Raw genomic sequence first — 17,523 nt, 5'->3', positions numbered from 1 at the left:
GGCAAAGGCAAAGGACTATTGTAGTCACTGTTTAGAAGCGTATGATAGAGCAAGGAACGGACATGGGGGCGAGCAGAGGAAGGGAGGCGCGTTTCAATCATTTTTGGTGCGTGCTTTTGGAAACACAAACCCAATTACCACCAAGCAGGAGCAAAGACGTGTTCAGTGCAAACACTCATGCACACACTAACACACATGCAAGTACACAAGCACAAATATCTGAGCACATTATAGGATATTAGCCCCATCAGTGTGTGAATTTAGAAAGGATGCTTAGAGCTAGCAGCATTAGAAGCCAAAGAAGTATTTTCTGTCCCTAATTGCATCTGTCTCAACCAGGCTCGAATAGCACCACCTCAACGTCAACATCATGGCTGCAGAGTTTCTCCAGGCCACTGGGGGCAGAATGGAGCAGATGGAACAGCATATGGGTCAGATGAGGCAGATGTCAAATATGCAAATCTCCTCCACCTCCTCCTCTACCTCCTCCTCCTCCTCCTCCACCTTCACCTCCTCCATTGGTGCCACCAAGCTGCGAAAAGTCTCTCAGGGCTTGTCAAGGACCATGGAAGGTATGAGTTATCCACCAACATCATCTTCTCCACCATCTGCTGTGCTTTCTTATATAACCTTCCTAATTATGACACATGACAAGAGGGACACACTATTAGAGTCATCATCATAATGAGGAAAATAAACTAAAGTGATGACTGTAAGATGGTTAAAATGTTTCTGGGTTTGAGGACATTGGGGGCTCAGGCTGGACCTCTGTAGGGGGGGTTCTGGGGGATCCCTCCTTTTTCTTTAATGAACAAGCTCTACTTTTATGCTCTTTTTATACCCTTGGCACTTAATATACCATAATTTTTTTTTTTAATTTTACAGATTAATTATGAGTTGTGATGAGACCAATATTAGTAGTTGTTAGAATTTATTATTGAGTACAGACTACTTTACAAATGCAATCGTTAAAAATGTATTGCCAAGAGATGGAAAAATAGTTAATGTATTTGATAATGTATGTTATCAACGGTGGAATCTAACTAACAGTAACTAACAACTACATTTATTCAGTTGTACATGAACGGAATGACAGAGTTTTATATTAGATCAGGGGCTGAAGCCTGAAGGCCATGTTAAGTTTCTGTCCAAATGCAGACCAGTAATAAAGGTAAATATCTATATGATTTCTATACTACAGTGCAACAAAAACATTTGAAGTCATAATAATAATATCACATTTGCATGTGAGGCTGCTGTTGCATAGCTCGCCTGTTTGTACATGATGATGTGTATGTCCTTTATGCTTCTTTAGAGCACTCTGGAGTTCAGCGTAAGTCCTCCACCGTGGTGGAGTCCTTCAGCCAGGTACAGAAGTCCCCGCAGATCCCAGAGGGAGAGTCTGTCCCAGATTTTGAGGAGAAGCTGCGCCCCGTCTCTGCCCAAGAGGGTGAGGTGAACCTTCTTTCATCTCACAGCACATTGAAATTTTAAGAAACGCCCTTTGCGTCTCTTCACATTGTATTGTAAACTGCGGGACCCTTGAGATATGAGAGAACTGCATGTAAGCTAAATTTAGATCCTCACCCATCGTTTGCCTAGAAACTCTAGATGACACATAATCTGAACTCCACTGGGAAGTAAAAGTTTACTGCAATCTGTAAACTTTAAAAAAAACATTTGACTCTGTGGGTGAAGGCACTATAAATCCACTCTGATCAAAGTCCTGACAAAGACCTCACAGAGCTAAAATATACTGCAATAGAGTTGCCTTTGCTGTTTCTGCTGAATACTGGTGCCTGTTCTGCATAAACTGTAGGTGTATGATCCTCACTCACCCTAGCTCTACCTGTGAATTATAGATTAAGAGGCCTCAATAGTCACACTATGCAGAACACTGCAGCATAGCCATAGCATCATTAGCATTCATGGGTTGACCTTAAACTCACTGGTTACGAAAGGAAAACAGGAAGAGGCGAGATAAGGGCACTTGATCAGATATATATTAAACATGCATTGTCATCACTCAAGTTGGATTAAATGTTATGTTTGTTAATAATAATTGATTATGAAGACAGTAGTTACACTGCAGCTCAGTATTCTCAAGCAGATAACATGCATGAACCTGATCTGTCATTTATAGGAGACAATGCTGTGTTCAAAGCCAAGGTGACGGGGAAACCACAGCCCACTGTTAACTGGGAACGAGCCAGCGGTAGTCCACTGTCTGATGCCACTAAAAGGTTCTATGACAACATAAACCATCAGCATATACTCAAGGTTTGGCGCTAAAACTATACATCATACACTGTTTGCTTTGATTCAGGTCTATATTGAGTTTTTCATTTTATGTGACATATCAAAAGGTTGACCCATATTGTTTTCCTTAACTGGGTTGTTTGACTTAACCGCACAATGACTGATATAAAAAAATATTTTAGTAAATAAGTCAACTCTGTATCCATGTTATTTTTTATGCTATAAATATAATGTGCATATAATGTGCATGCTTTGCATGCATTAAAAGCAGAGTGCCCGCAGGTCCTTCAAAAGTTCTGAAAAGTCTTGAATTCAATTTTGTTAATTTTGGGTCTTAAAAGTCATAAATACTCTTAAATTTAAATTGTAAGCACTTAATTGTCATCATATCACTTTTTTATCTAAATGAGTCAAGTTCCTCTGCATTAAAGTCTAATACTGTCTCATGCTCATGCTTGAACCTAACTGTTGGAAAAATATAGATTAACCTGTCTCACTCTAATGATAACCATATTTCTACACCTTCCCCTGCATGGGACCACCATACTTACCTTTATACTTACCTGCAATGCTTGAATAAAAAAACAAAAACAAAGATGTTTTATTCTTAAAAAATGCCTTAAATTTCGTTAAAAACTGTCAAAAAATTGCCTTACAAGGCATTAAATTACATGTCTGATAGCGGTAGACACCCCAATTTAAATCTAAATGCATTTACCAAGTGTAAAGTCAAATTACACTTCTTTAAAGGTGAAAGTAACCGTCACAGACTGCTGCAGAGTGCACCAGCTCTGTGCAGCCTAACGTTAAGCCGAGGGGCTCTGCCATCTTGGTTCTGTCAACTCAGACAGCACACCATGCATCATGAGGAAAAGTAGATAGAAAGAAAAAAAAACTCTCTCTGATCCTTTTATCTATAACCACTCTGGAGTGGATTTAGCGCTTTCTCTGTACCAGCCGGGGAGCTTAAGTGAAGCTTAAATAGCTATTATAAAGCAATTAACTTGTGGGTGCTGACATATGCATCTCCACTTGCCATCTGTTTCTCTGGTGAGGGATGACTGTTAAGTTGTGGCGCTAAATGTTTACTGGATATCCCAGCGTGGCACTGCCTCCTTCTGCTCCACATAAGTACTGCAGTGGGATTTAAAGTCACCGGACTATGTAATGACAGTATGACAGTTTTAGATCTTAGAGTGGGCAACAAGAAAGTCATTTTTATTTATTTTATGTAACCTGTTATGAATTTCAGATTAAAAATCTGGCCCTGGAGGATGCTGATGTCTACAAGTGTATTGCCTCCAACAATCATGGAGAAGCCACCTACTCTGTCTCCCTCATCGTAACAGAAAGTGAGTGTAGCCATTTTATATAATACACCGTGTGAACCTTTCTTAGTCCTGATAGTTATTTAGGAGCTTTCAGCTTAGTTTATGTGCTGTTTTTGCTCAGTGCCTCAGGTGAAGATGCTCTGTCTTTGTTTCTAGATCCAGCGTTGGACTTCAAAAAGATGCTGAAGAAACGGTAGGAACACAAGCCTGTTGTCTAATACTAGCCGTGACACTCCCAAAGCCTGTCAAGGTGTGATGGAGCTTCCTCTGATCCACCCCCAGATCCCTTTTTTGTATGCATCCTGAAATATCTACAGGATGAGATCTAAAGAGCTGCAATGCGTAAAGTTGTTGCTGCTGGGGCAGATAAAGATGCTTTTGAGCTGTCATCGCACATACGCATACTGCCAGACATACTGTCAGACATGCAAACACGCACGCAAGCCTGGAATTAAGTTTTGTATGTGCATGTAAACACACGTGCACAATTGTTTTCTCCCTGTGCAGGAGTGTCGAGAAGAGAGAGGAGAAGAGGCCACCAACAGAGGAGGAGATGCTAAAGATCCTGGCTGGAGCTGACAAGAAGGACTACGAGAGGATCTGTGCAGAGCACGGCTTCACCGACTTCAGAGGCATCCTCAAGAAACTGAAGGAGATGAAGAAGAAAGAGGAGGTGGAGGTAAGCCTGTCATACCGAGAGCTTGTTCACATACCACAGGATCACATAAGGGGAAAAAGGTGCAGGAAGTGACATGAAAAACAGCTTAAAATAGAGCAGGATGGAAAAGGGGGAGAAAAAAAATGTCACACAGCACAGCCATGGCAATAAAGTTATGTCGTATAGCAACAGTAACGTCAACTAACATGAAGATGGGGGGAAAAACATGACATTTTTGTTCTGTGTTTAAATCTATAAGTAAGTGTTCGATCACTTGATGTGTTCCCAGATGGTGCGCGTGTTGAAGCCCCTGGAGGACATCACTGCCACAGCTGGCAACAACATCGTCTTTGACACCATCCTGGAGCTGAAGGATCCAAACATCAGGATGCAGTGGTTTCTGGTACAAACTCATGCGTCTGCCTTTTGTGTCTCAACGTTTGCATACATATGGCCGTTTTTGTTACCTAAAACACTTGTGAGTTTTCCCCTCATCTAGGCATTTTGTTTATGATTCAGGGCGCAGAGCTGCTGCGGATCCAGTACTCTCATGGGAAATATGAAGTGAAACAGATGGGAACCAAGCACATGCTGTGCATTTCTAGCGTGAGCCTCAGTGACACGGGCACCTACACTCTGCAGGTTGCAGACAAGAGACTGTCAGCCAGGCTTAATGTCATAGGCAAGTGCAGAATGGGACTCGAATCTTTCCTGCTGCTCATAACTCAGAGAGACAATGTCATCATTGACTGCATTACTACTTAGTGGCACTTTTATTCACTTGTTTTATATTGTTTGACAGATAGGAACAAGTTTTATGTGAGCATAACAACCTGCATATATCTTTCTCCCATCTCTCATCCCATCTATAGGACATAAATAGACAAAATGAAGAAATTTTACTTTTTTTTTTTACCAGTCAGAGATTGTTTTCTCTCTTAGAGGCATTCTCAGTTGTCACATATTTCTCTGAACACTCTCATATCAAAGTGCAGATTGCTAGACATGTTTTGTAGCTTACAGATCCTGTAATTTTGCGTGGAATACCTTTCAATGAGGTGTTTGCATGATTTAGTTCATACACTTAGAGAGCCTTTTTCTCTTCTTTAGATGAACCTCTGAAATTCTTGTCTGACTTCAAGCCCAAGAAAGTGACAGAGCGACAGACCGCCACATTTGAGGTCCGTCTCTCTAAGAAGACAGACGCACCACTCATCTGGAAGGTATGTGACTGAAAAAAGACAACTGAAGGACTTGAATACACTTTCATATGAGCATATAATATCCTAGATGGGCTAGGATGAGATGTGCTTTCTAGTAACATTTCTAGGAGTTTTTGGCATCTAGGTAACTCAGATAAAAGGACACAGAAATACTCTCACAACTTTCTAGGCAAACTTGGGAGATACACCAGGGAAAAACACCTGATTGAAAAGGAATATGGAAATTGTTTCCCTAGAAGTGTTTGTATTCTGACAGGTAAAGGAAAAGGAAGTAAAAAGAGATGAAAAGTTCGATGTGTCTCTGTCTGAGGATGGTCTGACCTACACCTTGAAGATTAAGGATGTGAAAGTCAGTGACACTGGGGACTACACCATCAGCATCGGAGACCTCACTGCCACTGTGCCACTTTTCATCGAACGTACGGGCTGGTATTTCATAGACTTTGCCCTCATAAAAAACTTTTTTGTTGTGCTTTGTTATGTTTTGTTTTTCCCAAAAGGGCCGTGTCTTGCTGTTTTAGTGGAGCTAGCATTTCTAAGGAAACAAACTTCCCCCCTCAGACTTGGTGGAGATGAGCAGTTACTTCATCCCCACCCCCCCGAGATTAGAGGCTTCGTTCCTTCATAGCTATGCTAAACAACATCATCTTCCCTCCATCGTCCAAATGAAGACGTATGGGTAGCATAATAAATCCTCCCTCCTAGTGCTGAGTTGAAAGTAATCCAACCAAATCCCTCCTCACAACAAGCTCATTTATTACGGCTGTGTCTAACAAGATGCTTACTTGCCCAAGGTGCAAGCTGGGGCATGTAAATATCTTCACAAGGACATGTGGCTGTCTTCTGGGTTTACAGGAACAGAAGCATAGTAATTGAGGTTGTGTTAATTACATTTATTCATGAGAAGACTTTATATTTCATGTTCTTTAACTATAAGTCTATAATGAAGGTCTGCTGATGTTAGGACTGAATATAAAGAGCAAACCTAATACGTGGGTATAAAATTCAGCTCTCTCCACCCTATAATCCTGTTTTTCTATCTCTGAATGTGATTAAACTAATTTTGCATGTATTTGTAATACATAAATTAACAAAAAGTTAAAGGAAAGCATGCTAGTGCAGGCCAAATAAACCGTCAAGTGACTATTTTCCCTTTTATTCTTTGTCTATTTTACTTCTATCCAGGGATTCCCATTAAGTTTATCAGCCACTTAAAGAACGTCCGTGTGCAGGAGAGAGGCATGGCCCGCCTGGAGTGCGAGCTGAGCTCCAAGGACGTGCACATTCGCTGGTTGAAAGATGGATGTGATATCACAGCAAGTCGACGCTACATCTTCATGCATGAGGGAAAGAGGGCAGAGGCTATCATCGAGGACTGCGAGCTGGCAGATGACGGAAAGTACTCGATCATCTGCACTCAGGACAATGACGCTCATGAATATCACACCTCTGCCACTCTGACTGTGGACGGTAATGATTTCTTGAGTTTTGTCAACTCAATGTTTAAGGTCTAACATTGAGGCATCAATATGTTTTCCTTTGTGTTGACAGAGCGTTTTGCCTCAGTGAAGAGTGGTATGTCAGATGCTCAGTGTCCAACAGGCTCCCCTGCAGAGCTGTCTGTTGTTCTGGATGATGAGAAGGTGGACGGAGTGTGGCTAAAGGACGGAGTGGAGGTGAGATATGACACGAGAAAGGATGAAAGAGTTGGGGTCCTCAAATGCACCCATCTGCTGTCAGTAAAATCTTTGTTGTTCTGCCAGTCACTTTGGTGCAGGCTGAAATATCTCAACAGCTACTGCATTGATGTCTGTAAAATCAAGTAAAAGTTTTCTTTTATATCTGAGAAATATTTCTATATTCTTGTGAGCACCATCTCAAAAACGCCTTGATGGAATTTCTTTAATTTGGCTGAAACGTCCACTTGCACTTAAGAAAGAATTTATTAAATTTTGGTGCTGTTAGAAAATTTGGCACCACTTGGACTCAAGGACGAACTGGTTAAAATTTGGTGGTCAAAGGTCACTCTTACTCCATATCATTGTTGCTTATTGGCTATAACTCAAGTATTCATATGCTAATTCTGAAAAAAATTCACACAAATGTCTAATAGGATAAAATTAATAACATTTTATCTTCAAAAGGTCAAATGTAAACTTCACTGTGACATCATATTATTTTGCAAAAACATGTTTCTGCCCATTAATAGGTGAAAATTCCAGTTATGAAATGCCTCAGCAACAATGAGCTGGGCTGGTGGGTTTCAACAAATTTTTGTACAAATATCCATGGAGACGGGCACATGTCCAGTCTTACAGAGCTACCAGCACAGCCGGAGACTCTTGGTTGTGTTAAAGTGATGGACAGCCTTCATGCCATTTACACTTTTGATGTTGTGACCATTTCAAGAAGTTTTATCAGTAAAGTTCTATTACACACCTCTATTTTAGATCATTTATTTTTCATTAATATATATGTGTTACGTCTGACAGATTTCGGAGCTGAGGGGGGTTAAGGTGGTCAAACAGGGAGCCGTTCACAAGCTGATCTTCTCTGGTGTGACGAATGCCCACGAGGGCAAATACACTTTCAGAGCCAAGGGGGCTGAGAGCGAGGCTGTGCTCACTATTGCAGGTGTGTGATTTTGTAATATTAGTAATATTTGTAATATTAATAAGAGTTTGTAATATTTGAGTATGTATTCACAGATGGGGAAGAGACTCGCAGTAATAATCCACCTGTCATAAAAAAAACACTGTGCTTATGTTTAAATCAAGTCAGTACTTTTTCTGATAGTACCACCAGGAGTCGCCAAAATCAAATTCAAATCTTTCACACTGAAGCTACCAAATCTTTACTGAAAACTAATTTAAACCATAAAGAAACTGGAATAAAACACTAATGAAAATAAAATCTTAATCTATATTAACCCTTTATTTTCCCAGACCCTCCAGAAATTGATTCCTCTGTGCTGGACTTACTGGGGGCCCGACCTGTAACCGTGAAGGCAGGCCAGACAGCCACTATTAAGATCCCCTTTAAAGGCAATCCGCCTCCTAAGGTCACCTGGTACAAGGATGGCGTGGAGGTCATGGAGGATGAGAGGACCAAGGTGGAGAGGACGGCTGACAGCACCTCGCTGGTGCTCAGCAGGTGAATGAGCAGAGAGATTCACTCAGATATTTAATGATCCTTTCAAAAGGTCGCTTACAAATCACTGTGCCTGTTTACTAGATGTGTGCGAGAAGACAGCGGGGCAATCGTGCTCCGTCTGAAGAGTGACTGTGGCACTGCTGTTGCAAACCTGCATCTCAATGTGATTGGTGGGTGACAATGCATTATCTGGCAACAAAAGTTCAAGCAGATTTTAAATACTTGTTTTGCAACCTTCCACAGACCATCCTAAGCCTCCTCAAGGGAAAGTAGAGTTCCTCGAGCTATCAGGAAAGTGTATCAAGATGAAGTGGAAGGCTCCCCGGGATAATGGGGGTAAGCAAGTGACCAGCTTTGTTATTGAGCGGCGTGTGGCAGGTAAGAAGTCTTGGACCAGGGTTGGTGAAGTAGACAGCAGTACCACCATCTTCAGTGATGACAAAGTGGAGGAGGGCCAAGCGTACCAATATCGCATCAGGGCTGTCAACATGGAGGGAATGAGCGACCCTCTTGAGACCGAGGAGGTGCGCGCCGGAGAGCCCGTAGGTGAGAGCTAAATTTATAAAATACCATCATCAAATTTATCTCTCAAAACACTGAGGCAAAATAAAGTTAGAGTGAGCTGTTCAAGGGGTCCGGATGTGAGACCGGTCATCACAGCCATTAAAATAAGGGATGTCCTGATCAAGTTATTTTGCCCCCAATCCCAAACCCGAGTCATATCTGCTGATACCGAGTCCTGTTCCGATACTTGTATGTATTTGTACTTTAAAATTATTAAAATTAATCCAGTGTATATGCTTGACAGTTTAATAGTTCTGCAATGCAATACAAGAGAATATGTCTGCAACCGACAATTCCTAAGGGTTTTTTTATTTTATTTTATTTTTACACAAATAAAGTAAACTAAAATATTGTTATATGGCTCTCATCACAATTCCACTTGGTGCAACATTTGTTTGTGTTTTTTAATATAAATTAACAAGGTACACAAACTAAAATGTGTCTTTTGAAATAGCCCTCAAATCCAATTATTGCAGCATTTTTTAAAAATAAAATAACCAAGTAAACAAACTAAAATATTTCTAGAAATTGCTCTCAAGTTCACGTAGTGCAGTGTTGTCATTAACATACAGAACCCAATAAATAGTAAATAAATATCACAGTTGCACTTCAAAGTAGAGTTATAACTGAACTTTAAGACTCCCAGTCATAACAAATAAAAAATGGTAACAATTCTGTTTACTACAGCATTTTAGTAAAACGAGTTCACTGAAAATGAACACCAAAAATTTCATTTTTTACTTAAAGTGGTGTAGCAACTTAAGATGAACATGAAAAAAAATCTGTTTCTACTTGGTGTAGCAACACTACAATAAAACCTGTATATGCCACATATACACACAAAACGCCCACATATCATGCTCTACGTTTACGACAACCGTTTGACAGCAGATGTAAACAAAGGATCAAGCAAGGCGTGTGCTCAGAATAGCAGATTCTGGGCCTGATTGGGCCTGATACTGATCCTTCCAATCTAATTGGGACATCCATAATTAAAATTATCATCATATGTTATCATCAAACTCACCTTTGCAACTAGCTTCACTTTCTTCATATCTTGCATTTGAGAACACCTCTCCTGTTTCAAATCCATCTGCTCAGAGCCTCCAGGCACAGCGTCCCAGCCGCAGGTGTCTAACATTACCAAAGACTCCATGACAGTGAGCTGGACGCCTCCAGCTGAAGACGGGGGAGCCCCAGTTCTGGGCTACATCCTGGAGAGGAGGAAGAAGGGGAGTAACATGTGGTTACAGGTCAACAAGGAGCTGCTCACAGGTCATACTATTAAACCATCATGTTTTGTTGTCATATCTAGTTGCTATAGATTTAGGATACAGTGTTTAACCCATTAATACCTGAGCAAATTGGTTTAGGTTTTTTTTTTTAAAAGTGGGGAGACGGCAATTATCAATTTAAGAAGACATAGCCCAGAGATTAGCAAAACAAAATGTAGAAAAATTTACAAGAAATTTAAAAAATAAAAAAGTAAAAATAAAAAAAAAGAAAAGAAAAAGATGCTAACATTTTTTCTTTTTTTTCTGTAACATGACCGGACATTTTTCTCTTTTTGGGGAAAAATTGTCTTATAGTCCTCTATTCTATAGTCTAGTCCACTATTTCTGAGACATTTCTTGCTGAGTTGCTCATTGGCTTTTTCCCATGTTTTTGAAAGAATCAAGCCAATTTGCTCAGTTTTTAAAGGCTCAAATATCTTGTTAAAGGTGTCAGCACAAGAAAATAAATCGATCCAGGTTTTATAGGGTAAATTGGTATCAGATAAAGTCATTACTGTATGCATTACCGATGAATCAGGGTTGAATAGCCAATGTGGCTATTTACACCTGGGTGTGTAAAGTATCATGACAGGGCCACTCAGGTGTTCATAGCCAACAATGCTATTTAAATTCAGGTGTGTATTCACTGGCGTCCTTGCAATGTCGAAGTATAACATTAACGTGAACCATAAGGTCTAGACAGCTATTCTACTTATGTTTATGTACACAGTGCGCATTCATCAGCTCTATACATCCTAAAAAATAAAACAAAAATCCACTAAGTCTAACAATGTGCCACGTTTAAAGCCAAACTCAACACAAGACTCAACCCTCAGAACTAAACAGTTGCTTTTCATTACAGCTGCTTACATTAACCAAAAATAGCAAACTTACCAAAGTCAACTATGTCAACCAGCAAACAGGATACAGAGCAAAAACAGAGACCGCAGCAGAGACCGCAGCAGAGACCGCTGCCAAACCAGCACACAGCTGAAGCCAATCACCTAATCAGCAGGTGCAATCAAGCACGTGCCTGCTGCAGGAAAACAGCACACCTAGCAGAGCGGTCATCACGTGACTCATGCAGGACTTGAACTGCACTTTTTGTAAGAAGTCTTATTTTTAATCCATTATTCCACCATATATATGATTTTTATTTAATTATTTTATTTTTTTGTCACAACATCTAGTCTAAAATCTAAAAATACCTGAGACTTCTTACACAAACTGCGGATTATTATTATTATTATTATTATTATTATTATTATTATTAAGTATTATTAAGTAGTAGTATAACTTTATTTAGTATTATTTAGAGTTTACAAAGAGGCAAGAAACCCCTTAGGTAATATAACAATAGAAGCTAGACATTAAATGCTCAGCAAAGGCCAGACAAGAGCTAAGGGAGAATTAAACAAAATATTGGAGGCAAAAGTACATTGGAAAAAAATACAATATCAAAATGATAGCAGTCAACACAGAATATTATTAATACCAATTATAATAAGTAGAATCAAGACAGAATAAAAAGATAAATTAAAAGTTAAATTGAAAGACGATATCACACAAAATCAAGTCTGTAAAATTGGGATTTAAGAAGTGATTTAAAAGAAGTCACTGTTTCTACAAGCCTTATCCCTTCAGGCAGGTTGTTCCAAAGCCGAGTGGCCCTGATGGCAAAAAGCACAGTCACCTTTAGAGTTAAGCCCCGATATTGACATTGGAACGGCCAATAGAGGACCTGATGCTGCGAGCTGGCTCACATGGGGTCAACATTTCTGCTTGGGGCCAGATGCATAAAAATTGATTAGTAAAATCCTAAAATCAATTCTAAACAAACAGGGAGCCAATGAAGAGAAGCCAGGATTGGGATGATGTGATGTTTGTTAAAACCAGAGAGAAGCTGAGATGCTGAATTCTGAACTAGTTGGAGGTGAGAGAGTGGTTTTTGGTGAGGCCAGACCATGACGTCTTTGCCTAAATCTTAACTGCTTCAGACCGTGACATATCCACGTGACAAGTACTAGGCAATTACAGCACGCAGCTAGATCCATAATAATGTGTCATAGGGATGGGTGTATAAGGCTGAGCTGCAGTTCGACTATTCTCACCTGGGTGCAAACACACACTCCGATACACTAATTCTGTATGTTTTCATGTCTGTATTGACAGTACATGCATCCTCTGTTTTGGTTACATTTCATGCATTGAATTTTTTCCTGTGTTATTGTTTTCAGATGCAAAATTCACAGTGGAAGGGCTGGTGAGTGATGTGGAGTATGAGTTCAGAGTCATCAGTGTAAACAGGGCTGGAGCAGGAAGTCCCAGCACCGTCTCTAATGCTGTCCTGGCCAAAGACCCAATAAGTGAGTCTTTCATGATCTTATCTGTCTTTCTGTATCAATATGATCCCGACTATATTAAAAATACTGGCTTTTCTATTGAAGGAGCTCCTGGCCTGGTGAGGAACCTGTGTGTGTCTGACTCCACAAACTCCTCCATTTCTCTGAGGTGGACTCCTCCAGAGCAGGGAGACGAGCCCTCGGGTTATATCCTAGAAGTGCGTCCCGAAGATGCAAAAGAGTGGACGAAGGCCACCAAGATCCCCATCGCCGGTACTGCCTTTAATGTTGGAGGACTTCAAGAGCGGAAGAAGTACCACTTCCGTATCCGGGCTGTCAATGAAGGAGGAGTGGGAGAGCCCATCGAGCTGTCGGAGGGTGTACTGGCCATGCCGCCACCCGGTAATATTCTCTCAGAGTTTGTTTCTTTTTTTCTCTACATAGTGCCTTTGCCATCAGGGCCTCTCGGCTTTGGAATGACCTGCCTGAGGAGATAAGGCTTGCAGAATCAGTGACTTCCTTAAAATCACTTTTTAAAATTCATTTTTACAGACTTTTATGTGAGGGTGTCTTTTAATTTGTTTTTTAGTTTGTCTGTTGTAAACTGCAATTTTAAAGGTGCTATACAAAGGTGATATACAAATAAAGTTATTATTATTATTATTATTATTATTATTATTATTATTATTATAGTTTTCTCTTATCTGCAAAGTATTTTTCCCCATGCAGTGGCCCCCAGGTTTGATCTCCATGGGAAGCTGAAGAACCAGATGGTGGTCCGAGCCGGTACAGCACTTTGCCTCCACCTCAGCTTTGCTGTAAGACTCTGATAATCTACTAAAAAATGAGTGATATTCCTTTGCTCCACATAGTGAGTTCTTCCCCTTCAATCCTCCCCATCGTCACCCTTACAGGCTTCACCTCCTCCAGTCGTAACCTGGCTCAAGGATGGCGTCATCACTGCAGGACAGGAAGTCATCACCCAGAGCAAGAATCACTCCCAGTTCCTCATTTTCACCTCTCAGCGATCCGACTCTGGCGTCTACCGTGTACACCTGAAGAACGACAGTGGAGAGGCTCACTTTGACGTCAGTGTCAGGGTTACAGGTAAGTGACGAATATTCGATTGTGTATGCACACAGTCTTTGATATTTGTAAGCACTTTTAACATCTATATAAATGGAGTCATTTAAAGCAGTTGTCCAAAAGTAGGTTGCAGGTCCATTCTGAGAGGACTGTCAGTGACTCCTGAACACGTTGTGTAAAAAATACACTTTATTTTGAATTTCTGACACGTCTTTTATTTCAAAGAACTTTTACCTGCTGTTTAGCTAGTATTTATTGCCCTGTTCTTGGTATTATTTGGCCTATAAACATGCAGTTTCTTTCCAGCATTTTTATGTCACTGATCTTGAAGCAATAATATGTACTTCTTTGGCTGCACTGCTATTTATTTACTAATTGTACTTTATTCTTGCAATATGTTTTATTTTATTGTTTTCTGAGCCCAGGAGTTGTGTACATTTTGTGAAAGAAAATGGAATATGTGATAATTTATCTTATGTGTGGACCTTGAAATAATGACTGAAAACCAAGTCTGGACCCTGTGGCTGGACCAGTTGGGAACCAGTGCTTAAAAGTTTATATATTGGAGATTACATTACCAAAATCAGCTCTAGCTTTGTGGAAACTGCCAGGGTGATATTTCTAATCATGGGAGTGTTGGTTATGGCTTAAATAAAACATTTCTCTTGCTCTTCACCCTCCTTCTGTACTCACCTTAGACTTTCCTCGACCCCCGAAGAACCTCTGCCTGGAAGAGGAGGTTCCGGGCACGGTGACCCTGCAGTGGGATCACACCCCAGATCTGGCTGACGATGATGAGGGAGCACATTACATCATCCTCAAACGTGACACCAGCACTGCTTCTTGGTTCACCGTGACCGAGCACGTCTTCAGCAGCAAGTACACCGTCACTGGACTGCTCCCCGGTAGGAAATACTACTTCAGAGTCATTGCACAGAACTCAATCGGGGACAGTGATCCTTTGGACTCGAAGGAACCTTTCATCATCGCTAAGGAGAAAAGTGAGAAGGAAAGAAGTTTGATTTCAGAGTAATTGATCAGCATGTCCAGTTAATACTCATTTGCTTGCATTATTTCTGTGTGTTTGTGCACCTGTTTGTAAGAGGGCATCGCCAGCCTTCATTTGAAGAATTATGCCTCAAAACCACGTCAGGTGAAGCCAACGTTCCTGCTGCCACTAAAAGACCACGCGGTTCGCAGAGGCAATGATTGCACCATGAGCTGCGCCTATCAGGGCATGCCAACACCTCAGGTATGATATCAGTGTGGTGCATCTACCTGAAACATGTGTGCATCAATGAAAGATTTGTTCCTGTGCTGTTGACATACCCCTGCAACCTAAACTGATAATATGGTTAATTCCCTTGCACAGGCCTGCTGGTATAAGGACAAATTTAAGATCTCTGACTCCCCTCGGTTTTGGCACAGCACAGCCAACGGAGTGTGCACCCTGGTCATCCCCACCTGTGGAGCCAAAGATGGTGGAGAATACACACTGGTGCTGGAGAACCCTCTGGGGACGGCCAAATGCTCCTGCAAACTGGTGATATTTGGTATGTTTGAGAGAGAGAGAGAGAGAGAGAGAGAGAGAGAGAGAGAGAGAGGGGAGCGGAATAATGATTTAAATATAAACCAACAAAGCAGCATCCTATTTATATATCCAATATTTTAATAAAGCTTAAAGCATGAAACCAGATGAAGTGAAGAAAATAAAGGGTGATTTATGTTTATTACAATTTAGTTCTTGCTATATTTGTAGTTTTGACTGATGTTTCTTATTAGCTATGATAACTTTGTGACTCACAAGACTCCTTTACAAGAATTGGGAGCACTGTGACATTGCAATATGTCACAACAAGTCTATTCGGCATTGAAACAACTTATAAACAGGCCAAAGTTTTTTTAAGATTATATACCACTTTATTTGGAGGTGAGCCAGAAAGTGGGAAACAGGAAAAGTAAGTGCAGCATGTCAAAATTGAACCAAGAGTTGTCTGTAAATCATTATGGGTGTTAACAGATCTGCTGACAGAAATGTCTTTAAATGATGTTTACTTGATCAATTTTGTGACAAAAATCAAATCAACTGGCATCATTATGCATACCATTGAGGGTTAAGACCAAAAAAGTTATTATTTTTCTTTGTTTGCCTAATTCTTTATGTCACTGTTTGTGATTTCTTACAGATAAGGATGACAAGAGTCTGTTGGAGAGCCTGACAAAGCAGGCAAACAAAGAGAAGCTTATTTTGTGAGAAGTTTGCTTCAACCCTCACCATGACAGATGCACTTTGATTGACACTAACCTTACTTTTCTTGTTCATATTCTGCATCTACTGTCAGCAGTAACATTTTATTTTAGGTGTGGATGGATTTTAAGATACTCTACAGATTTTGATCGACTCTAATTTATGATTTTTAGTATTTTTTCGAAGTGTTGCCCCCCCCCCCCATATTTTAAGTTGGCTGTACTCAATTCTCCAAGCTCTGTTAGTGCAACAAATGGCCACTAGATGTCAGGCCTGCTCCCACTCTTGTGTAGTTATTCCACCTTCCCTTATTCAGCTTCAGGAGCAGATTCATGTCTGGTGTGTTGGAGGGATTTTAACTCATTAGTCAGCTTGCTCGGCCAGAGAGATTGTTCTTTGTCTCTAAGTTACATTCACTTTTCTCTCAATATAAGGAATCTGACTTTCATATTTTCTCCAGGGTGTTCAGTTTTTGCCTAAACACACTTGTTTCACAAAGCTTGCTGTACCAGGCCACATTCCATGCCAACCAAGTGGAAAGGAAGGAGTGTGTGTCTGTGCATGAAATAAAACTGATATAACAGTGTTCACTGCGTCATATCCACACAGCCAGTTTGGAACTAGAGTTCAAGAGTCAGATGTTAGTTTGAGGACAGTGACGTGCACACCGCCAACTAGCCAAAATCCTACTTCTCTTTGAGTTGTCCTGGTAGCTAAATTTGTTAATCTGAATAACATGCAAAGCCCCTGATTTGAATCTAGTCTGTAACTTTTATTATATGTCATTCTCCTCTCACTTTCCCAGTTTTGCTTAGTTTCCATCAGGGGTGGTTGAAAAAAAAAAAAACACTTAAATGCTTATAAATATGTCAGACACCTCCTATAACTTCCCATACAATGCTGTCATAAAGTATTAGGACAGTGTGACATTTTTTTTGCATTGTCTCTAGCACATAATTGGATTTGAAATGAATCAGTAAGGGTGCGGAGCTGACTCCCAGCTGTTATCATCCACATTAGATGAGCCGTGCAGCAGCTGTGGTCCCTTTCATAAATAACGGTACTTTCCCAGTTCAGGTGACAGAAACTGGACAAGTTAATGTTATTTTACTTTATGTAATCATATTTAGAGTGTATGACTGTCTGCCACTCATAGATTTAAGGAGACACTTTATTTTCCGTGCTGTTGTTTTGCCAGCAGCCACTTCTTGCTTTTTTCTAGTTTTTTTGCAGTTTGTTTGGTCCTAAGCAGGTAAAACTGACTGACCGAGAGCAGGTGAACTTGACATATCAAGTATTATCTGTTAAAATTTTTTCTATATGTATAGTACCACTGTCCGGTGGCATTGTCTCAAGGTTTGGGGGCTATAAAAAGGGCAACAAAT

The 17,523-nt window shown here is 40.4% G+C and overlaps 1 protein-coding gene across 1 annotated transcript; it reads left to right on the top strand.

Moving 5' to 3' along the window:
* The first annotated feature begins 370 nt into the window (after nucleotides 1-370).
* Nucleotides 371-16,502, top strand: LOC121950797 (immunoglobulin superfamily member 22-like). The gene is made up of 25 exons (XM_042496913.1): nucleotides 371-572; nucleotides 1,316-1,450; nucleotides 2,144-2,280; nucleotides 3,512-3,611; nucleotides 3,747-3,783; nucleotides 4,098-4,269; nucleotides 4,538-4,651; nucleotides 4,768-4,930; nucleotides 5,359-5,471; nucleotides 5,728-5,890; nucleotides 6,657-6,941; nucleotides 7,023-7,147; nucleotides 7,964-8,105; nucleotides 8,417-8,624; nucleotides 8,706-8,794; nucleotides 8,868-9,170; nucleotides 10,290-10,463; nucleotides 12,700-12,828; nucleotides 12,910-13,206; nucleotides 13,534-13,622; nucleotides 13,719-13,911; nucleotides 14,589-14,891; nucleotides 14,994-15,142; nucleotides 15,263-15,443; nucleotides 16,077-16,502. The coding sequence occupies exons 1-25, from the start codon at nucleotides 371-373 to the stop codon at nucleotides 16,142-16,144; spliced, it is 4,071 nt and encodes a 1,356-aa protein (XP_042352847.1). The 3' UTR covers nucleotides 16,145-16,502.
* Nucleotides 16,503-17,523: the final 1,021 nt, after the last annotated feature.

The sequence above is a fragment of the Plectropomus leopardus genome, chromosome 11 (assembly GCF_008729295.1).
Source record: "Plectropomus leopardus isolate mb chromosome 11, YSFRI_Pleo_2.0, whole genome shotgun sequence".
Lineage (NCBI taxonomy): Eukaryota > Metazoa > Chordata > Actinopteri > Perciformes > Serranidae > Plectropomus > Plectropomus leopardus.
The sequence above is the reverse complement of the archived record's forward strand: the minus strand, read 5'-3'. Positions and strand labels throughout refer to the sequence as shown.

What these genes read in the sequence shown, in the direction of transcription:
- LOC121950797 (XM_042496913.1), top strand. Translation starts at nt 371, where the DNA reads ATGGCTGCAGAGTTTCTCCAGGCCACTGGGGGCAGAATGGAGCAGATG. An exon ending in ACCATCAGCATATACTCAAG is followed by an intron (nt 2,281 to 3,511) that starts GTTTGGCGCTAA and finishes TATGAATTTCAG; the next exon opens with ATTAAAAATCTGGCCCTGGA. An exon ending in CTGCAAACTGGTGATATTTG is followed by an intron (nt 15,444 to 16,076) that starts GTATGTTTGAGA and finishes GATTTCTTACAG; the next exon opens with ATAAGGATGACAAGAGTCTG.